General features: G+C 28.0%; 5 protein-coding genes across 16 annotated transcripts; 4 read left to right on the forward strand and 1 right to left on the reverse strand.

Moving 5' to 3' along the window:
* Positions 1 to 55: 55 nt before the first annotated feature.
* angel (protein) lies at positions 56 to 5,005 on the forward strand. 10 transcript variants are annotated; one of them, XM_035867320.2, is made up of 7 exons: positions 56 to 171; positions 494 to 560; positions 2,208 to 2,586; positions 3,187 to 3,365; positions 3,444 to 3,817; positions 3,903 to 4,149; positions 4,363 to 5,001. In XM_035867320.2, exons 3-7 carry the CDS (start codon positions 2,217 to 2,219, stop codon positions 4,753 to 4,755), a joined length of 1,563 nt encoding a protein of 520 aa, XP_035723213.1. In that variant the 5' UTR covers positions 56 to 171; positions 494 to 560; positions 2,208 to 2,216; the 3' UTR covers positions 4,756 to 5,001. The 10 variants fall into 10 exon arrangements, with proteins under 10 accessions (XP_035723213.1, XP_035723216.1, XP_035723212.1 ...); XM_035867323.2 differs by lacking the exon at positions 494 to 560 and having other exon boundaries at positions 62 to 171; positions 4,363 to 5,002; XM_035867319.2 differs by lacking the exon at positions 56 to 171 and having other exon boundaries at positions 366 to 560.
* A 2,944-nt stretch (positions 5,006 to 7,949) lies between these two features.
* Positions 7,950 to 10,090, forward strand: l(1)10Bb (BUD31-like protein). Of its 2 annotated transcripts, none has more exons than XM_035867359.2 (4): positions 7,950 to 7,968; positions 8,833 to 8,999; positions 9,103 to 9,225; positions 9,350 to 10,090. In XM_035867359.2, exons 2-4 carry the CDS (start codon positions 8,906 to 8,908, stop codon positions 9,565 to 9,567), a joined length of 435 nt encoding a protein of 144 aa, XP_035723252.1. In that variant the 5' UTR covers positions 7,950 to 7,968; positions 8,833 to 8,905; the 3' UTR covers positions 9,568 to 10,090. The 2 variants fall into 2 exon arrangements, with proteins under 2 accessions (XP_035723252.1, XP_085517914.1); XM_085661788.1 differs by lacking the exon at positions 7,950 to 7,968 and adding an exon at positions 8,585 to 8,713.
* Positions 10,091 to 10,481: 391 nt separating this feature from the next.
* LOC118442076 (5'-AMP-activated protein kinase subunit beta-1-like) lies at positions 10,482 to 12,442 on the forward strand. Of its 2 annotated transcripts, none has more exons than XM_085661900.1 (6): positions 10,482 to 10,623; positions 10,715 to 10,919; positions 10,981 to 11,256; positions 11,329 to 11,559; positions 11,643 to 11,891; positions 12,300 to 12,442. In XM_085661900.1, the coding sequence occupies exons 2-5, from the start codon at positions 10,731 to 10,733 to the stop codon at positions 11,787 to 11,789; spliced, it is 843 nt and encodes a 280-aa protein (XP_085518026.1). In that variant the 5' UTR covers positions 10,482 to 10,623; positions 10,715 to 10,730; the 3' UTR covers positions 11,790 to 11,891; positions 12,300 to 12,442. The 2 variants fall into 2 exon arrangements, with proteins under 2 accessions (XP_085518026.1, XP_085518027.1); XM_085661901.1 differs by having other exon boundaries at positions 10,501 to 10,635.
* LOC118442077 (pancreatic triacylglycerol lipase-like) lies at positions 11,941 to 13,642 on the reverse strand. The gene is made up of 5 exons (XM_035867258.2): positions 13,281 to 13,642; positions 13,059 to 13,207; positions 12,807 to 12,983; positions 12,436 to 12,711; positions 11,941 to 12,365 (listed from the first exon to the last, which is right to left on the reverse strand). Exons 1-5 carry the CDS (start codon positions 13,508 to 13,510, stop codon positions 12,127 to 12,129), a joined length of 1,071 nt encoding a protein of 356 aa, XP_035723151.1. The 5' UTR covers positions 13,511 to 13,642; the 3' UTR covers positions 11,941 to 12,126.
* A 3,237-nt stretch (positions 13,643 to 16,879) lies between these two features.
* Positions 16,880 to 22,077, forward strand: l(1)G0007 (ATP-dependent RNA helicase l(1)G0007). Its single transcript, XM_035867256.2, has 8 exons — positions 16,880 to 17,525; positions 17,600 to 17,832; positions 18,623 to 18,906; positions 19,007 to 19,608; positions 19,692 to 19,835; positions 19,911 to 20,823; positions 20,912 to 21,587; positions 21,675 to 22,077. Exons 1-8 carry the CDS (start codon positions 17,061 to 17,063, stop codon positions 21,754 to 21,756), a joined length of 3,399 nt encoding a protein of 1,132 aa, XP_035723149.1. The 5' UTR covers positions 16,880 to 17,060; the 3' UTR covers positions 21,757 to 22,077.
* Positions 22,078 to 22,488: the final 411 nt, after the last annotated feature.

The following is a 22,488-nucleotide window of genomic DNA, read 5'->3' on the forward strand; positions in this document are numbered from 1 at the left end:
AGGCGGCGCATTGATCGTCAAAATATAAAAATATTTCAGGGTCTCATTTAGTCAAGAAAGTTAGTTCGCAGGATACGTTATTTCTCATAATTCTAACGCTCATTGGATAAAATCTTACAAGCAAAGATAATAAAGGCGAATTTAAGGCGATATTTAAGAGGAAAATAAAAGGTTGATTTAAAAATTTTATTTTTAATTCTTTAATTTTATTTCTAAATTCCAAAATAATGTAACACTCTTTTGGAACTCCTAGAGACATTGTTAATGTTATCTACTATTCAATTCAATCTACTTCCATTATAAGATTTGATATTAGAAAAGATTAGTTAACAATTTTTTAACTAGGCCAATTAAAATAACATATTGAACATATAATAATTGATAATAAAATTAGATAGTATCAATCTCTACAATCGATTTATGTAACATTGCTATATAGTTATTTTGAAAAATTTGAGGATCAATTATGTATCAATGTTTTTTCATGGTCAAGGATCTAAAACTACGCGGGGCCATGTGTCACGTCGTTGGAAAAAATACAAAAAATTACACCGTGTAACGTAAGCAAATATTATTAGGTTATTCTTATAACATATTATATAATATGTTATAAAATAAAAATATTGAAAATATTCCTTTCTAAAATTTAAGAGATACAAATAGCAAATGACAAAAAAATCCTTTTCATTAATGTTAGTATTTGTTTGTTGAACTTTGTTTCAAACAATTCTAATGTCCATAAAGAATTTCTATATAATTTTATATAAATAATAATCATTATTTTATTATATTCATTATTATGTATTAATTTCAATCATAGGAATGCGATTGGTTGATTTTGAATAAATTCTTAGATATATATATATATATATATATATATATATATATCTGTTAAGTATGATTGCATATTGTTTTATATTTTCGCACTTTTTTTTGTTATAAATTTAGTCGTAAAAGATAGGAATAGTATCCACATATGTTATATAAACAACATATGTGCATATTTAATATTAACATTAATAATGCAAGAAATCAGTTAATTTATATAAACTTTATTATAAAATACAATTTTTACATATTGTATTATATTTATGTAAAATGTAAATTTTAATTTGTAAAAATACAAACATGTAAATATTAATTTTTATCATTTCGATTATATTTAATTAAAGAAAAATGTTAATGTATGATTCAAATTCCGGAAGTTAGGTCAATCGTTTTCAATTGATGTTTCAAAAATGAAACAAATGTATATTCTGTTCTGCAAAAAAATAAAAAAGAAATAATAAAACGAACAGTATGGTGTGGAATACTACAAATCACAATGAAGTCAGTGTACCATTTACTTTAAAATAAATTGAACCCCTCTATATTGTTATATAATCATAATATGATATAATGAAGTCGTATAGTTGTAGAAAAATTATATTCCAAAATAATTTGTGTAATTAATAATTTATGTAATACGTAGAATACATACATATATATATATATATATATATATATATATATATATATATATATATATGTATTATATATGTTTTTTATTTTATCGTATTATGAAAACATTGTTTTGTTGTATTCTTTTGATGTTGAATAAGTTTATACGATACTATTACTACTTTTTCCCCTATGTTTTTTACTATAGAAAGATAGACTTTATAATTTGTATTCGAAATATTTTTGTCCGAAATTGTAAGACTCGTTGGAAAAATGAGGACTTCGAAGTCACGTGTAACGTACTAAGAGATCATCGAATGATTATCTATTGACTATTTCGACGATACGTTTGTGGTTACAAGCAAATAAAAATGACTGATTTGTGGTTAGGTGTTATCAAAGCATAAATTATACTGTGTTAAAATAAAGAAATTTATTCGAATAAATGAACGCAACAAGATTATTATCTACTGTCTCTATAACAAGTGTTACTCGTAATATTCATATCATACTGTCTCGTCAGGAACAAAAGGTAAACTCGAATCTTTTGACTGATACGAGTACATCTTTTGGATTATCGTATTATGTAAGAATTTGACATTAGAAGAAGGTTAAGGTTAGGAATTTGTATATGCTAATATCTTTTTATTCCGTCTGAACTTAGTAAAGCAAAAGGTTGATGCAGATATGGTTTACATTACAATTCTTTATTGTTGGTAATTCTTTTCTTTATGTTTATGTTAGTGTAACTGGTAATGGCTTTTTAGATCTTTCACATGCTCGAGTTGCCCCTGCAACACTCACTTTTCGGATATCATTGCAAAAGTGCATCAGTTCCAGAAATACTATTTTCAACATACTCAAACATAATTGAGTCCATGGTTAATCCAATGACACATCAAGAATTTAAGAAAAATATTATGGAACCTCTTTTGGAGACTTGTTATACTGCTAATAGTAATTCAGCAACCTGTGATATACCGTATAATATTTCTAATACAAAGGTGGTAAGTCATAGAGGCACTGACACAATGGCAAATGAAATGGCTATTAATTCATGTATGGAACATACATCTTTACAACAAAGAACTATTATCGATAAGCAAAATTATAACACGATAAGGAAATGGAAGAGATTGGGAAAAGGTAAGAAATTATATTTCATTTAATGTTGTAAACCCTAACTAATCTAACTTGTACACAACAATTTATATTATAATGTTTTTATTTGTTAAATTTTTAATTTTTGTTTATATGTGAGATGTCATCTAATGTTTATACCTATGAAATTTTTTATTTTTGAAAAATAATAAAAATTCTTAAGAAAATTAGATAATATAAACAGAAAGGTACTTTGAAAACAATTATTTTTTATCCTATTATATTTCTTTTCCAAAATAAAAAGATTTTAAGTATAAATTTTACCTGACCACCTTATATAACATATATTAATTCTTGAAAAAAAAATTTATATGTATATATATAATGTTGTACGTTTTATTTGATATAATTACAAAAATATAAAATTTGTATTATGAACAATAATGTAAATCAAAAGTATAAACTGATAGTACATAAATTTACATTAATCTTTACCAATTTATATTTTAACATCTACTTTTAATATAGATATTAATTATAATATTTACAATTTTTTCAAAGTTAATATTAGTAAGGGTTTACCAAGCTTTTTTATTTTATTATTGATGTTATTTTATAATTGTTTTAATTCTGATATGAGTTTAGGGAAACTACAGATAGATGGAGATGATGCATTTGTGTTTAGAATATTGTCTTTCAATATTCTTGCACAAAATCTTTTAGAAGCTCATCCATATCTATACATGCAACATGATAGAGAAGCATTATCTTGGGATATACGAAAGCCCCTTTTGTTACAAGAAATACTTGAAGCACAGGCTGATGTAAGGCAAGCACAAAATATAAACAACTTTCACATTTATATTTTTATATATAGGTACTTTTACTATAATATTGCATAGGTTATATGTCTCCAAGAGATGCAGGAAAAATATTTAAATGAATTTTTAAAACCTTTTAAAGAACTTGGATATAAATATCTTTACAAGAAACGGACTAATGATAAAGAGGATGGTTTACTATTGTTGTATCATTCTGATCAATTCAATTTGGTAGATTACATGAAAGTAGAATTTTATCAACCAGGCATAGAACTTCTTAACAGAGACAATGTTGGGATAGTTGCAAAATTATCATTTCGTGACAGTCCAAATACGCAGATTGTTGTAGCTACTACCCACTTGCTTTTTAATCCAAGACGAAATGATATAAGATTAGCACAAACTCAACTACTACTTACAGAAATAGAAAAAATTGCATTTATTGAAAATACAGCGTAAGAAATATATAATGATTATTACAAATGTAATATAATCTATAGTTTCTTCATATATTATAAATATTTGCTTATTATGATACAGATTGGGCCCTAAATATCTACCTATTATTTTTTCGGGTGATTTTAATTTGAAGCCTTATACAGGCGTTTATAAATTTATAACTGAGGGATCTTTTGAATATTATGGTAAAGGCAAAAATCTGGAACCTACTGAATTTCGTGCTTTATCTTATTTATTAATACCTCCACTATTACATATTACGGATAACTGTCAATATTTTCATCTCTTAATAAAAAGATTAAAAGAAAATATTACTGGAGATGCAGAGGTACATTATTAAAATAATTATAATATCTAAAGAAATAATGGAGAAATATGGTTATAAGTATTTTAGGATTGTTTGGAATGAATATTGTAAAATACTTACAATTTTGCTTTAATGTGCATATATGTATAATTCGTGGATCATAACTGTTGTTCCTGTTGTTATAAACTATATTTAAAATTTAACTAGAGAATCCTGATATATGTATTTTTATAGAAAAAGGACACTAAATATGCTGATAAACAAGATACATCATATGGCGTAGCTGTATTTAAACAAACTGAATTTGATACAAAGAAAATTGAACCTCAACTTATTGAAATAACGCAAAATAATTATGTCAAATTTTCATCTGGCAGATTAACACATCCTTTTAATTTGCATAGTGTTTATAAACATACAAACAAACATGGAAAAAAAGAAGTAACAACTAATCAAGGGGAATGGATTACAGTTGATTATATATTCTATAGTGATCTTGAACCAATAGATATATACACCTTGCCAACTGTTGAAAAATGTAAAGATTTACCTACTATACCTAACTTTGCTGTTGGAAGTGATCATTTATGCTTAGGGGCTAGTTTTAAGATATTGAAGAAAAAATAATAAAAATACAGGTAAACAAATACTTTTTTGTTTGAAGTTATTATAAATAAAAGAGGATCTATATTTTGAATAAACTGTATATGTGTACACGTAATTTTTAACAAAGTTTTTATTGATATGATAAAAACATTTAATTTATATATCTTGAAGAACGTCAATGATTTAATTTTTTCATAGGTTCTATAATTAACTCTTTTTATGAAAGTGACTATTTACCATTAATTCATTATAATGGCTGTGAATATGTAGTGATCTTATTATCATAAAAACATCAAAGAATTGCTAAAGTTATAAATTATAATTTTACTTTTATATAAATAGTACTAGATAATAATACATCACAGAATACATATTTAAACCATAATCTATAGTGTTTCTCACAAAATAGTTTATATTTTTGGTTTCCTTTTTTTTTGTTTTTTTAAGGATGACTATATGTAGATAATTTATGTAATAAAATAAAACTTATTTGATTATACATTTTCTTTATCTATAACAAAATTATTATGAATTATGTATACTATAATTATTTATGAAGTTGTTTGGATTTCTATTAATGATATAGAAACATAAATACATAAACAATTTATATTTAATACATAAACAAAATATTTTTAAATTTAAATACATAAACAAAAATTGAAAATAGACATAATATAAAAACATAAAATAAATATAAGTAAATCTCTATTCTCAGATTCCTTAAATATCGTATTCTATCGATCCAAAATAAAGAATATAACTTTTTTACGAAGATTAAATAGGTGAATACTAGGATTAACGATAAATTCTTATTATTGATCTATTGTAGCGAAATTTCAGCGTTCTCTTTCAGTTTAAGAATTCGAATACATTTCGACGATTCTATTCAAATAGCACATTGTATGTTCGACCCGATCTTTCGATGCATATCGTCTATGAGCATGTACGTAACTGTGTTTGTGCAAATGATATTAATCAGCAATTTCATTAAGTAGGAATATCATTTACATATCATAAGTTGGTTCATGCTAGAAAAAAAAGAGAAAGAAAAATAAAAAAGAGTGAGAATGAAATAAGAAGGAGAAGAGAACGGAGATTATGATACAGGAAAGGGTTTGGTTGAAGGAATTTTTTTTTTACTTGATCATATACTTTTACAATATAACGTTTTCTCCCTGTCCCCTCCTACATCCCGGGTAAACTTTTCGTATTGATAATGTATCCCTCTAACGATCATCGATTTTTGATCCCTCAGATTTGATCGTCAAAGAGATTTTTAATTTTTCACGGAGTATCTTAGAGTGACAAGTTCGAACCAAAATCGGTACATCGTATCTTTTAACCACTTGCGGTGAAAAGACATGCCACGCACGTTGAGATGCTTTTGTTACCGGAACGCCAGTAACGTGTTACACACGTCTTCAGGCAATTGTTGCAGAAAAAAAAATGCACTGATAACTTTGCACTTCATCATGTAAAAAAAATATACAAAAAAATACAAATTATTTCTTGAATATATTTGAACTTTCCTTCAATAATATCTAAATTAATAATATATTTTTGTTACTTAATTAAAATGTATAGGCTATTGTTAGAAAATTGTTGACAGACTTCTTTTTGATTTCTATTCTCTAATGTTTTATGTTCAAATTTTACAAAGTAAATTTGAGAAAAGAAAAAAATAAGTACAATCATTAAAAATGTTCATTATCTATTATTCAAAGTGTGTGACTTCAGCGACAGGTATGGACAAAATATGAACTACGAATACAAATGAGAAATATTGTTCCCACCATACGTTTATCGTATTAGTGTATAAGCTTGTTGGTTATTCCCCTTTTATGCTTATTAATAATTAGTTTCATATGAGATGGAGTAAATAGTTTAATAGACAAAGAAACTTTCAATCTCTTATATGTATATCTTTTTTTTGGTGGTAGCAAACGTCTTATTTGTTTTATGATAAATGGATAGAAAATAATAAATATAATTGACGCATATAAGAATTAGTATATAAATCTGTGACAACATTTGTCGATTATTTTCTTCAAAATAATTAATGAACAATTATATATTATATTATTTTAATATAAATTAAAACATGAAATCATTTCCACACTACCTATGAAGTAGAACTTCCAGCGTTTTTTTTTTTTACGTAGTTTTTCTTGTAGCACTAGCTACACATTGCTTATAGAATCTATATCTTCTTAATGTATAAAAATTAAAAAGAAAAAAGACAAATTTTGGAAAAATTTGACGATATTTTAGAAACTCAGATTCTTTGACATAAACGATTGAACATATATTTTTTTATTTTTGCCATAGAATCGTCTGACTAAAGATCATTAAAATGATCGAAAGAGTTTCCATAGCTTCTTCGTGCGGCCTCGTCAAACACATTTCTTTACGTTTGAAAATATTTAGAAAATCTGAACATCAGCTATTTACGTAACAAACAAGCATGCAATTGCTACTTCACGGACATAAAACATAACATTCTGGCGTGATATGAAAATCAGTAGTGGGGATACGAGCTTCACCTTTTTTACCACAAATTTCGAGGGGCGCTACAGTACTAAAGTTTTTCTTTGTGAAAAATATCGAAAATAGTCTCATTGATGGCATTTACGCCATCAATGAGAACAGAAATAATTCTTGACCAATTTTGATAAACAAAATCTTATTTTAAAGACGAAGGTTCTAATCTAGGACTCCACTTTTCCAAATTTTTGAAGATTTATTTTCTTCCAAAAAAATCATGTTAAAAAATAGTATTTTTTCGAGAATAGTTTATTCATTAATATAAAACTTCTTCAAAAATATATAATATATATATGTACTAATTATTTTTAACAAAATATTCGACAAAATCTTGTTTTTTGTCGAAAATTTATATACTAATTATTATGTGTCAATTATATTTATTATTTTTTATGCACTTGCCGTGAAACAAATGCATATCGACATTGTATCTAGCACGGATCACTGCAAGTTGTACACTACCATCAAAGAAAGATATACATATGAGAGACTAAAAGTCTCTTCGTTTACTAAACTACTTACTCCATCTCACACGAAATCAGTTATTAATACGCGTAAGAGGGGAATAACCAACAAGCTTATATACCAATACGATAGATGCATGATGGGAACAGTGTTCCTCACTTGTTTTGTAGTTTATACTTTGTTTGTACCTGTCGTTGATGTCACACACACTTTGAACAAAAGGTAGTGAACAACTGTAATAAAAAAAATTGAATGCCATAATCATGTATTTCTTAATTATTGTAATCGTTTGGAGACTTTATGTAAATAAAAATTACGGGACACCATCATTCTTTTTGTTTTCATTTAACTCGCGATTTCTTATTGAAAATTCTCGGAAAATATTTATCTTATAAAAATGTAAACAAAAAAATCAGAGTAGAAACTTGATTTTGAAGATGCATTGATTTCCAAAGAAATGTCACAGTAAAACACATTTTTATTTATTCATCGTACAATTCGCTCAACAGTTTTAATATACTCTCGTTTAAATATATGCTCGGCTTTATCTGAAAAATATCTTATTATATTTATATATACTTAAAATAAAATATATTTTTTGAAGGAGACTGCAAATATTCATTTAAAATAGTAGAATAATAGTATATTATGTACGACAAAGACTTTATTATCCTGGATTCTTGTTTATCAATGGATACGTATCATTGATCAGATATTATTTTTAATTAGTAATACAATAAAAATAAATTAATCATTTTCGAACATGTATATATGACAATATTTATACACTATATATAATCAATAAAGGGTTTTTATAATCACCTATTGACATACTGGACAAATTTTCGCCTTTTGAATGTGAATACTAAAATGGCGTATGATGGAGACATCACCTTCCTTCGATCTTATTTTCATCTATCTTATGTTATTTCTACGGTCCTCGTTACATGATAAAAGAAAAAGAAAAGTGTGTGTATAAAGTATTAATATGAATTGTGAACAATAAAGAAAATTGATCGAAAAGTATTTTTCTTTAGACAATTGAGACGTCAATTGACACTTCATGTTAGTTATTTATATTCATAGGTACGAGTATCACGTAAACATTGGACTCATTTGAAATCATAAGCGATATAATATTCAGTGATTCCTATACGAGATGCCGAAAGTACGAAGAAGTAAAAGATCTCCACCTGATGGCTGGGAATTAATTGAACCTACATTAGAAGAGCTGGAACAAAAGATGCGCGAAGGTAAATAAACTACGATAAATTTGAAGGTTAGATATTTTCATATCGCGTCTTTTATTGTACAGTTTTGTATAGTGAAAAAGTACTTTGTTTGTTTTTCTTAAAGCTGAAACAGAGCCACACGAAGGTAAACGTAAACAGGAATCTTTATGGCCAATATTTAAAATTCATCATCAAAAATCAAGATATATATATGATTTATTTTATAGACGAAAAGCTATTAGTCGTGGTAAGTTTACCTTGATTTCGATTGTTATTTGTAATTATTCAATATCTACATATTTTATTTTCTTAAATAATATATTATCATTTACACAGTCATATCATTTGCTTTAATGTTATATTATTTTCAGAATTGTATGACTATTGTTTGAATGAAAACATAGCAGACAAAAATCTTATAGCAAAATGGAAAAAAGTTGGATATGAAAACTTATGTTGTTTACGTTGCATACAAACACGAGATACTAATTTTGGTACGAATTGTATTTGTCGTGTACCAAAAGGCAAGTTAGAAGAAGGTAGAATAGTGGAATGTATACATTGCGGCTGCAGAGGATGTTCTGGTTGATATGTACCTTTATTGATTAAGATATTATAAGATATTATAAGAGTTAATAATAATAATAATAATAATATTAATCAGTTATTGCTTTGTACCTATCAACTTAAGTTACTTTTTTATTTCTTATAATTAAGTTATGCTTTCTTATATATTGATGTATTATTTTGCATATTATTCATCATAGCATCAATAATTAAAAACAATAGTAAAAAATTATAATGAAGAAGATAGTAATGAAATGAAAATAATTTTATTGCTTACTCTAAACGATGTAGACGGTCGAAAACGCTTAAAATTCTATCGCGATATGTCTAATGTCGAATGCACCCATTATTGTTCTAATAACTAAGATAATTGAACTCACTCTCAAAAATATTAAAATTACATAACGGCTGTCAGTTATATTTCCATAAATTATCGATTGTTATAAATAAGACATTTCGTTAAAAATAATTACACTTTTCGAAATTTTTATTTCAACTTATTACTGATAAAGTACTTACGTAATTGTTTCTATTTTTTGGTGTATAAACGCTTCATATTATATTATGTTAATATTATATAATTATTATAAATACAAAGTATTTATTAATAAATTTTAGTCGTATTATTATAGGTATATATTAATAAATTTTTCATTATAATATTAAAAAATGTCTGTGAAAAGTATTATATACATTTATGATCCTCATCTTACAATTCGAACGTTATCGACAAGATGTTTTATATATATAAATCATAGTTATAATACATTAAAAATATGAAATATTAATAATGTCAGATTGATAAATTGTCATTTAATATTAATTTCATTATTAAACCTCTATAAAATCTGTGTAAAACTAGATGATGAAAGAATTAAATTTGTATTTCCCGCCTACTATCCTTACCAAAAACATCAGATATACTGATATATACTACTCGTATACTACTTGTAGTATATCTTTTTGGGTTTTGTTGCTTATATATTTTCTAATTTTTCATTAATTTACGACGTAAATTCCAATCATATGAAAAATAAATTATCAGGATCCATCAGTGTTACTTTATTTATTTTATTAGGTAAAACAAAAGGCAAATTTCATTTCTATTTGATTATTTTTTATGACATATTCAAAATGACATATTCAAAATGTTATTTCTGTATTTATAGACATTGTTGCACAATAATGGGAAATGCTGGAAGTAATCAAACAGTCAATCATACTCATACTTCAGGTAGAGATCATCGACATAGTAAAGAACATGGACCACCTTCCCCAGGAAAGGAAGGCCAGGCATTTGTTTTTGACAAAAAGTCGAATCAAAAGCTAATTTTCCAATCGTCTCAAGAAGAAGAAGAGCCCTATTATACAAAAGTATTTAATAATTTATATAAATTTCTTCAGACAATAGACATATATTTGCTTTTTTATATAGATAAAACAACGTGATGGAGATAATTTTGGTGGACCACGTCCCAGATCAAATACAGTGTCCGAAGGAACTAAAGTTACCGATAGCAAAGTATTGCCTACAGTTTTTAAATGGGAAGGAGGTGGAAAACAAGCATATATCAGTGGAACGTTCACAGGATGGAAAACATTACCTATGGTAAAGAGTCATGGTGATTTTGTTACTATTATTGACTTACCAGAAGGAGAACATCAATATAAATTCTATGTTGATGGAGAATGGAGGCATGATCCTGGTTTGGTAAGATATAGATCTACTAATTAATTTAAATTTATTGATACTGTAAGAACAATGATTAAATTGTCTATTTAGAAAATAGTTGACAATGGTATGGGTTCTAAGAACAACTTAGTATCTGTAAGAAAATCAGACTTTGAAGTTTTTCAAGCTCTTGCTAAAGATAGCGAAGGTGTTTCTAATAGTGTTCAAACTGAATATGGTCAAGAAATTCCACTTCATAAACCATGGGAAAAAATAGTTGGACCGCCAATTTTACCACCACATTTATTGCAAGTTATTCTTAATAAAGATACACCATTATCTGTGAGTAATTATAAAAGAATTATTCTGTATTAATGTTTAAGACTTTATGGAATATACATATTGATTGTAAAGTATTTTTCCAGTGTGAACCAACTCTTCTACCAGAACCGAATCACGTGATGTTGAATCATTTATATGCTTTGAGTATTAAAGATAGTGTTATGGTTTTATCAGCCACACATCGCTATCGAAAAAAATATGTAACTACTCTATTATATAAACCAATTTAATGATTTACATCATTCCTACATGCGTGATACTTAATTATTTTGGAACGATATCATTATATGAATAATGAATTGCACTCACTATTCAAATAGCAGAATTTGTAGGTAAGCTGAATTATAAATGATAAAAGTTGTTTAACTGCAAAACAATATAATTAATATTTATTAAAGCGAATCAAGTATACATTTTTTAGAATATAGTGCTATATTGTATATTACCTGTAATTAAGCAAAAGAGAAAAGCAAATTTTGATTACTATTGAATGAACTCTATAATCATTTGATATAATAATTAAAGAATTATAAGAATTGTTTTTTCCTATTATATCAAAATTAGAATTTAAATATTATTGTTGGTTATTTCTGGTAAATACGCATAAGGTGGTTCAGATCGTGTTCTAAGAAAATAAGATCCACTAGCAGATTTATCTACATGTTCTCCCATTAAAACTACCCTGGAATCAATGCAATCACCATTTATATAACGATCCCAATTTTCGCATTTTACTGCAGGAAATCCAGTCTTGGAATTAATACTTTCTGTAAAATAAACGTAGGATCGTCCGTGACTGCAAGCTTCTAAAATAGGAAAGATACAAATGTGTTATTTTGAAATCTTTCGATGCTAGTTTCGTGAGATATTTCTTACCCATGACTTCCGGGACACAGCAACAACCAGGTTGAACGGCTGTTCCTGCATTTGGATAAAAATCGATTTTACCTAGGGGTTCAAGATAACCTAGAATACCACCACAAGAATGAATAACATCAACGAATATCGCATCGGTTAAATCCAAACGAGTTTTATTAGAAGCAAGCATGTGGAATCCAGGCAAAGCTGGGTCCAATCCGGTAATTCTGCCTAATTTACCAGAAGTTATTGCATCACCAGCATTACCAGCTACATGCGCACCCAAAGAATGACCTAAGATATGTTTGACAATGTAGAAAGATGTACATTATATAACTTTTTCAATTATGTATAGTTTACTTTTGCCTTAAGATTAACATAAGATATACCGAGGAAATGAACGTTTTCAGCAGTTAAATCAGTTTCTGTAACTAAAAAGTCGATGAAATTAGCAGCATCCTTTCCTACACGAACGGTATTTTGCATGGGACCAAGATAAAAGGTACTTGCAGCTAAAGGTTCCCAGTCAACAAGAATGACATTGTAATCATCGTGTTGCAAGTAAGCTGTACAATAATCAAAATGTAACTTGTTCAATTACACATAGACAGATACAATTTTATAATCAGATATTAACTAACCTTCTTTCATGTTTCTGAGACCAGAACTCATAGAACTGGACTTCCATCCATGTGTTATGAACTTTGTTTTTCGTGATGCTTTAAAATCTGAATCGAGAAGTCCTGCAGTATCATTAATCATAAGTCTCGTGCCATTTTCTGGACCAGACCTTTAATTATATTTCACAATATATAAAGATCTTAATAATTTATCGTGTACGATAAATAAATATATAAGTGTACCTTGTGTAGAGGATATAAGAAATGTTTTCACTATCGAGAATACCTCTCATACTATCTTCGTACTTTAATATTGCTACTTGAGGTAAATCATTTCCATCTGGCATAAATATCCAATCTTCTCCATATCCATCGTATCTTTCACGTAAACCACTTTCCCATTGTTTAGAAATAGCAAAGCCATAAAATAATACAAAAATAAATGCCTCTATCAATAATTTTAATAGAAGCATTTTAATTTATTGCAAACTTTATACGTTATAAATATAATTATCTATACAGAAATAAACAATTAGAACACCTTAGGATCAGGTTTCTCTTCTATAAATCTTTATTTATATTGTCACGAATTCTAATATACTTTTTCTTGGCCCAGTTTCTTCTTGGCTTTATCTCTAACACCGTATCATACAAGCGGAAATACTATCAAGTAGTCTATTAACATTTCTTTAGCCATTTTAATCACAAACGAAAGAATACAGGTTTCAGACTGATTTACTTCTATATATATATATATAAATTTATCATAAGTTTTTCGAGATTATTTGACAGCTGATATCATTAGAGAATATAAATAGGAAGGAAGGTGATATTCTTAAAAAAATATCTTTTAACAATACTGTATAATTAAACATTTGATACACACACTTAAATACAATGATAAATTGCAAGCGGTATAAGAATGATACGAAAGGATGATATTGCTTTGTATATATACTGAATATATTATTTACTTATACATACATACACACACATATAATTCTATAAGATATATTTTAATTCTTTTCACATATTGTTTATTAAAACATTGACAAAAGTTATAAATATATGATTAATAATGATAACAACAATCATTATTTCCATGAAATATTTAATTATATGAGAATATCATAAATGCTGTAGTCTTATTATTTTGAATGGCTTCAAATTTTCTTCCATATGTTATTAAAATATTTATACAAATGAATAATTTTGCACACTTATAAATTGAAGATTCTTTTTTTTATTTTTTATTTATTTTCTTTTTTGTATATACATATTACAGGCCATCAAACACTTTCCTTTATAAAATATTTAACTAATGACATTGCTCAAAAAAAATTTTTGTTAAATATAAGTGATTCTATAATGAATATAAGTGATATTTATTTATAAACACAAATGTTGTATAAATGCAAATGTATAGAGATGAGATTAGTTGACGCTAGTTCGCTTTATAGGTTTTAAGTAATTTAACCGTTTTTAGAGTCATCCAGAGAATAATGGTTGGTCATGAATGGAAAATTTAAATTGATCCGCGAAACCGGACCATTCTTCATGCCAACGACTAAAGATGGGCAATACGATTCGTGGTAGATAAATTGTTTGATCGTCGACTTGATCAGAAGGTGTCAATTGACCAGTTGAACTAGAGTTACCGATTGCGATTCCGCTTTTTTTTTACTAAACTTCGTGCGATTGCCCATATCTTTACGTAATCTTCATTAATATCAAACTTTTCCTCTAAATATCTATCCGCATCTGAGAGAGTACTTAACAATGTATCCATAATGTCATTACAATTAGTGAAGTCTTTTTTAATGTAATTAATTTCTGATTTTAAAGTTTCTATGTTTCTCATTTCCTCAATAAGTTTCTATTGTATTTTTAAAAAATACGTTAACTTTTGAAGATTCGCCATTTGAGTTTCAAATTACTTAAGATTTGTTCGGTAGAGGCTTCCATTGTGTTAAAGATTAAAGAGGGATAAGAAAGTCAAAAATAAATGATCTTACTTCAAAAGTATGGTGTTACCAGGTTAAAGGAGTCCAGCGACGACAGGCTACGTCGCTGCGACTTCTGATGGCTTGTTGATTTTCTGATGTTTTGTTATATAGAATATGCTGTCTCGTGGTTCACTTGCTTCGTTTCCTTACATGGTGATTTGGCTTTTCTTTAAGCTGCTCGTAGGATCAGTATTGCTAAAATCCGGCTCGAAAAACCATAAATTATGTTACATATCATAAATTAAGGGTAAAACTACGAGAGCGCGTTTAGTTGCTTTTTTTGTATCGGGCCGGTGATGAAATGTGATGATCCATTCGTACGAAGGATCTGTTGTCTTCGTTTCTTTCTACTGAATAAATTCATTGTGACCCACTGAGAGATAATAATATATGGCCCTTAAGAGAAAGTACTATGAATAGCTGAGATTGCGCACATGTACGTCAGCAATCACATATTTTTATATTTGCAATCGAACTTATTTACGTTAACATTCAAAATAAATATATATTTATATCTACGTAATAACTCTTAAACCACAATAAGTATATATAGTTGTAAATCGTGTTTGAAGTTATTTAAAATTAATATAAATTGTTATCAGTCGTCTGTTAATTTATTATGATAGTTTATACACGCGAAAGAAAATATTATAGCATTTTTAAATCATATATTTATTATCTACAATTGTTATAATGAATTGTGATATTAATTAAATCGAACTAGAAAATTAATAGGTGCTAATAGGTTTAAGTTGATAAATAAAATGTATGTGAATATTTCTTCTTTTTTCAAACGAGTCATAGTTTGATATCGACTTAAGAAAGAAGGTCACTGTGAAATTTTGAAAAAAGAATTTCTTTTTTGATGGTTTATTAAAGGTATATATTTTTAAAAATATGTAGTTAAATTTTAAGTTAAAATTCTGAAAATTTACTTAGTAGAGTTAATGGGTATTAAAGTTTGATCGACATTCCATTCGTACTATGTCGAACGAGACATGAAGTGGATGAAAATTGTTGAAAACCGCATGAATAAGATCCATAAAAAAATAAAAAAAACAAGGACGACACTGAAGATGATGATGAAGAATCATTATATGGCCCCAGGATTCGATAGTTTAATATAAGTATCAAAATTTTAGGAAATATATAACTTTATATCAAGAAAAACGCAATGAAAACTTTAAACGCGTTTTTCTCGACATTACTTTCTTCTATCTTTTTTTTCTTTATTTGTAATTGCAGTGTCTAAGTTTGTACGTAGTCAATTTCAAGAATTTTAATAATTACTATTTTTACAAACTGCTTGAATAAAAAGAGGGCCTTAAAAATAAAAAAAATTTCAATCTGTCGCCTTTTTGTAAATAATCAATAAAAAAAAACTGCTACGCATAATGATAACTACATTCGTATAAATATCGATAAAATTTTGCTTTTTATTTTCAGATAATCATTCATTGAGATATCAATGTTACAATAAAGGGAAAATTTTTTTTAGCCCTTAAGTCAAGACCCATATTTTTGTTAATTTTTTAATAAAAATTTATATAAAACAAGTTTAATATACACTCAATAAAATGACAACAATCCGATCTCTTTATTAATTAGTTATCCCAGTGAAAACAAATTCTTAAAAATCGGTTATTTTTTCAGCTATCACAGTGGCCTTCCCCTTAAATTTAAGTCATTTGTTTCAATAAATACCTAGGTGAGTCATATAGATAGGAATACGATCATCACGCCATTTGAAACGAATTGCGCGATGACAGCGCCATCGTCCCTAACAATTCTTTTAAAAAGTCAACGATTGACATTTTTCATAGTGCTTATAGTTAATGTCTTACGTTGCTGTTGTATTATAAAGTTGAAAGAGGTTTTTTTAAGTTAAACTCTAACATGAAATATTTATATTTTATTACACACATATATATACCGTTGTAGTAAAATATGAAAATCCTACAAAAATAAGTACCATAAAAATACATATAAAGTTTTTTAAAAATAAAAAGTAGAAACTATGTCAGAGGATTCAAACTTATATAGGTTAGAAGGATCTGACAATAAACCTGGTGGTTTAATTATTCGTAAGAAAGCTTCTGATCATACATTTAAAAAGCCTCAATCATCTGTTTTGGGCTTGGACAAACTCGCAGAAAGAAAACGGCGAGAAAATTCGCAGGAACCTACAGAATCAAAATCTAGATTAGATACAAAAGAAAGAAAATATAGATCTTATGAAGAAGAAACACCTACTCATACAGGTGGAGTAAATTCTGAGGCACAAAAGAGATTGGAAACGAGACTCAAACATCAAAGATTAAGTGCACAAGAAAAGCATTCAAAGTATCATGATCGTGATAGAGATAAGAGAAAGGACAGGGATAGAGACAGAGATAGAGAACGTAGTCGAAGTAGAGATAGCATAAGACAAACTCCTCTTAGATTTAAAGATGAACCTCAAACACCCAAATTTAGGACCAAAGTAAGCTTCATCATCATTGATATTTATGGAATACAAATAATAGAATTTGAAATAGTAATTATCATTATTGATAGGATCCTACATCCAAAAGTAATTGGGATGACGACGAGGATGAAGAACCAAGGAAATCAAGTTGGGATCATCCTACGCCAAATCTTTATGCTTCTAAAGATGGTCGTGAAAGCGTCAGAAGTGAATTTACACCTTCATATAAATATAATTCTTGGAACAAGGATTACAGAGCTTCTGGTACTACACCAATGATAGATGGAGAAGAAAAAGAATTATGGGAGGAAGAACAGCAAAGGTAATTCTTATTTGATTATTTCATTTATCTTTCATTTATCTTTTTTGATATGGCTTATCTGACGATGGAACTGTATCACTATACAGACATATCCACCACAAAATACATATTAATGATATTAATGTATTAAGACAAGAAATAGCAAAGATTTAACTCCTGGTGATATTATTTAACCATTTATGCTAGAAATTATTTGTATAAAACATTTAACAAGCTGTATTTCTGTCTTTATTATTATTTTCATCTTCATTAATTAGGATTGTACACTTTTTGCAAAAAAGAAAAAAACAAAACTGCCTGTAATCGCTATTACTCATCCTTATTAATAATTGGACGCTTCCTTTTTAAATTTGTTTGAACAATATCCCTGTCGCTTTTAATTTTTTAATTTAGATAAAAATTGTATTTTTTACTCTATTAATAAATTTATTTTCTATTTCTTTATACTGCCCTGGTAATAAAGTATATATATATATTTGATTGAATTCAACTCATTGTTTAAATTTCTGTGCAAATCAAGCATCAACATGTATAACACGTTATTCCAGCACAAGTGGTTAATATTGTTATCAAAATATCTTTTAAATAAATGAATGCAAATCGAAACATTAAACATTCTCACATTGTAATATTAATGTATACAACCTTCAATGCAAGATAAAAAAGAAAAACAATGTAGTGATTTCTCGTTCTAAAACATTACTTAGTAAGAAACTATTATTACATAGTAACGCGTCGTACCTACAAGATTAAAGAAGAGCTTTTAAAGAAATATCTTTTCTATTTGTAGACTTGATAGAGAATGGTACGCATTGGATGATGGAGAAAATTATGCTTTTGCTGATGTATCAGAAGAATATACTCAAAAAAAGGAAATGGAATTAGAAGCAAAAAGACAGAAACGAGTTTCAGCTCAGCAGAGGCAAATAAACAAAGATAATGAATTATGGGAAAGAAATAGAATGTTAACTTCAGGTGTTGTAAGTTCTTTAGATCATGATGATGATCCAGATGATGAAGCAGAAGGAAGAGTTCACCTTCTAGTTCATAATGTAGTACCTCCATTTTTAGATGGTAAGTTATTCTTTTTTCAAAAATATTATTTTTATGTCAATTACTGATATTATATATAAAATACAATATAACGAAATAATAATAATAATTAATTAATTAGGGCGAATCGTATTCACTAAACAGCCCGAGCCTGTTGTACCTGTGCGCGATCCTACTTCCGATATGGCACTTGTAGCAAGAAAAGGCTCTGCATTAGTACGAGCATACCGCGAACAAAAAGAACGTCGTAGAGCGCAGAAAAAACATTGGGAGTTGGCTGGAACACATATAGGTAACATTATGGGTGTACGTGACAGAAGAAAAGAGGATAAAGAACTTCCTGGTCAGGAAATGGATTTTAAAGCTGGTCAGAAATATGCAAGACATATAGGTGCTGGTGAAATTACTGGAGAAGCAAAACACCGATCTATACAACATCAAAGAAGAAGTCTTCCTGTATTCGCTGTAAGACAGGAACTTTTGAATGTTATCAGAGAAAATAGTGTAGTTGTAATAGTAGGAGAAACTGGAAGTGGTAAAACTACTCAATTAACACAATATCTTCATGAGGATGGCTATAGTTGCTATGGAATAATTGGTTGTACGTGTCCCAGAAGAGTAGCTGCTATGTCAGTTGCCAAAAGGGTGTCTGATGAAATGGCTACAGCATTAGGAGAAAAAGTTGGTTACGCAATTCGTTTCGAGGATTGTACATCCAAAGATGTAAGTAATTCTATAGAATATTAGATACTTTTTTGAATATGAAAAAGATTTTGAAGACTTATTATTACCGTTTATTTTTACAGACTGTTATAAAATATATGACAGATGGTATTTTGTTAAGAGAAAGTTTACGAGAAGGTGATTTAGATCGATATAGTGTAATAATTATGGATGAAGCTCATGAACGATCTCTTTCTACTGATGTTTTGTTTGGTTTACTTAGAGAGGTAATGTTTACATACTTTAAAAAGTATTTTATCTTTATATAATATTTATTTATCACTACTTTATATGTAAAACAGGTTGTTGCAAGGAGACACGATTTGAAACTAATTGTAACTTCAGCTACAATGGATTCAAGTAAATTTTCTGCGTTTTTTGGAAATGCAGCAACATTTCAGATTCCTGGTCGAACATTTCCTGTTGAGATTTTACATGCAAAAAATCCAGTTGAAGATTATGTAGACGCTGCTGTGAAACAAGTTTTGCAAATCCATTTACAACCAAGAAGTGGAGATATTTTGGTATTTATGCCTGGTCAAGAAGATATCGAAGTCACGTGTGAAGCATTGAAAGAAAGATTGGCTGAAATAGAATCAGCTCCTCCACTTTCAATTTTACCAATATATTCTCAATTACCGTCGGATTTACAAGCTAAAATTTTTCAACGTTCGGAAGGTGGATTACGTAAATGCGTTGTTGCAACCAATATAGCAGAAACATCTTTGACGGTAGATGGAATTGTATTTGTTGTTGACTCAGGATACTGTAAACTGAAAGTATATAATCCACGAATTGGTATGGATGCCCTTCAAGTATATCCTGTTTCAAGAGCTAATGCTGATCAGCGTGCTGGAAGAGCTGGTCGTACTGGACCTGGTTACTGTTACAGATTGTACACACGTAGACAATATTTAGATGAACTACTGGCAACAGGAGTGCCAGAAATTCAGCGTACAAATTTAGCCAATACTGTATTACTTCTGAAATCATTGGGAGTTCAAGATTTACTTGCTTTTCATTTTATGGATCCTCCGCCACAAGACAATATACTTAATTCTTTGTATCAGTTATGGATATTGGGTGCTCTTGATCATACAGGACGGTTAACACCTTTAGGACGTCAAATGGCAGAATTTCCTTTGGATCCTCCACAATGTCAAATGCTAATAGTTGCTTCTCAGCTTGGTTGTACCGCAGATATTTTAATTATAGGTATATTTTAAATTAAAATCTTATTAATATCCTCTCAATTTTTATGCGATAAAAATTTAATAATTATTTATTTTTGTGATTATTACAGTTTCTATGTTATCAGTGCCTTCAATATTTTATCGCCCGAAAGGTCGAGAGGAAGATTCTGATTCAGCAAGAGAAAAATTTCAAATTCCAGAGTCAGATCACTTGACATACCTCAATGTATATAATCAGTGGAAAGCTAATGGATATTCTACTTCATGGTGTAATGATCATTTTATACATGCAAAAGCTATACGTAAAGTCAGAGAAGTGCGTCAACAACTGGAAGAAATTTTAAAACAGCAAAAAATGGAAGTTGTTAGTTGTGGCACTGATTGGGACATAGTACGTAAATGCATATGTTCCGCGTATTTCCATCAGGCAGCTCGATTAAAGGGTATCGGTGAATATGTTAATTGTCGTACTGGAATGCCCTGTCATCTTCATCCTACTTCAGCTTTATTTGGTATGGGTTTTACACCTGACTATGTCGTTTATCATGAACTAGTTATGACGGCAAAAGAATACATGCAATGTGTAACCGCGGTTGATGGACACTGGTTAGCTGAATTAGGTCCGATGTTCTTTAGTGTGAAAGAAACTGGACGAAGTGGTCGAGCAAAACGACGACAAGCAATGCAACATCTGCATGAAATGGAGGGTCAAATGAAAGAAGCAGAAGAGGAAATGAAAGCAAGAGCACAAGAACAATTAGAACGTGAACAAGCTTCTGTTAAAAGGTAGATTTACTATTAAGTATATTTATCAATTTCTTTTTTGATCTTATTTTTCTTTTTTATTTATTTATTTACTTCTTTCTTTTTAAGAAAAGAGATTCTTACACCAGGTATCAGAGAACCAGGTACTCCAGCACCATATCGTAAAACTCCAGGACGTTTAGGATTGTAAATAAATTGTAATGTGTGACATTTGTATAAGTATTGAAATATAAACATTCATTTGTTTTTAAATTGTATATGTTTGTATAAATAAAATATATCATACTAAGGAGATAGTATATAAGTACATAAAATATACAGGAAAAATAATATTTTAAATGACAAATGTGCAGGAAAAACAATATTTTAAATAACTCTCTTAATTTGGATAAAAATGTTTACAAGGACATTTCACCATACATTTCTTATCACGTATGCGAGGAATGTCGAATGTATTGATGTATAGGTCTATTTAAAGAAATATATGTAACATATATTATGCAAAATAAAAACTACATTTTCAAAGTACATGAATATTATCAGTCTTCTACTAAAATAATATGCATTGATATATATAGAGTTCACTTATTACATATGTAATATATAAATGTTCTTATAAACTTTCAGATATATATTATCTTATTATTTATAAATGTAATTAAATGCTAATGTTGTAAATAAAATTTCAAAAATCTTTTATATATATATATATATATATATATATATATGCATATACATACATAAATATATATATATAAAATCAGCACGAAATTTACAAAAATGAAATTAATACTGTATCGACATAAATACATATATTTTTATGATATTACTTCCAAATTCCTTTTGTTTATAAAAGAAATATAAATAATTTTTTTTTTATATTGCATTTGCAAATACTTTGGAAACTTGAAAAATTTTATAC

The sequence above is a fragment of the Vespa mandarinia genome, chromosome 16 (genome assembly GCF_050613455.1).
Source record: "Vespa mandarinia isolate Hongniang chromosome 16, ASM5061345v1, whole genome shotgun sequence".
Lineage (NCBI taxonomy): Eukaryota > Metazoa > Arthropoda > Insecta > Hymenoptera > Vespidae > Vespa > Vespa mandarinia.

Excerpts from the sequence above, each read along its gene's own strand:
- LOC118442077 (XM_035867258.2), bottom strand. The coding sequence starts at position 13,510 with ATGCTTCTATTAAAATTATTGATAGAGGCATTTATTTTTGTATTATTT. Across the intron at positions 12,984-13,058 it reads TCTCAGAAACATGAAAGAAG|CTTACTTGCAACACGATGAT; the intron begins GTTAGTTAATAT and ends ATTATTGTACAG. Across the intron at positions 12,366-12,435 it reads CTGTGTCCCGGAAGTCATGG|AAGCTTGCAGTCACGGACGA; the intron begins GTAAGAAATATC and ends TTCCTATTTTAG.
- angel (XM_035867315.2), top strand. The coding sequence starts at position 1,886 with ATGAACGCAACAAGATTATTATCTACTGTCTCTATAACAAGTGTTACT. Across the intron at positions 2,027-2,207 it reads CTTTTGGATTATCGTATTAT|ATCTTTCACATGCTCGAGTT; the intron begins GTAAGAATTTGA and ends ATGGCTTTTTAG. Across the intron at positions 2,587-3,186 it reads ATGGAAGAGATTGGGAAAAG|GGAAACTACAGATAGATGGA; the intron begins GTAAGAAATTAT and ends ATATGAGTTTAG.
- LOC118442076 (XM_085661900.1), top strand. The coding sequence starts at position 10,731 with ATGGGAAATGCTGGAAGTAATCAAACAGTCAATCATACTCATACTTCA. Across the intron at positions 10,920-10,980 it reads AAGAGCCCTATTATACAAAA|ATAAAACAACGTGATGGAGA; the intron begins GTATTTAATAAT and ends TTTTTTATATAG. Across the intron at positions 11,257-11,328 it reads GGAGGCATGATCCTGGTTTG|AAAATAGTTGACAATGGTAT; the intron begins GTAAGATATAGA and ends TTGTCTATTTAG.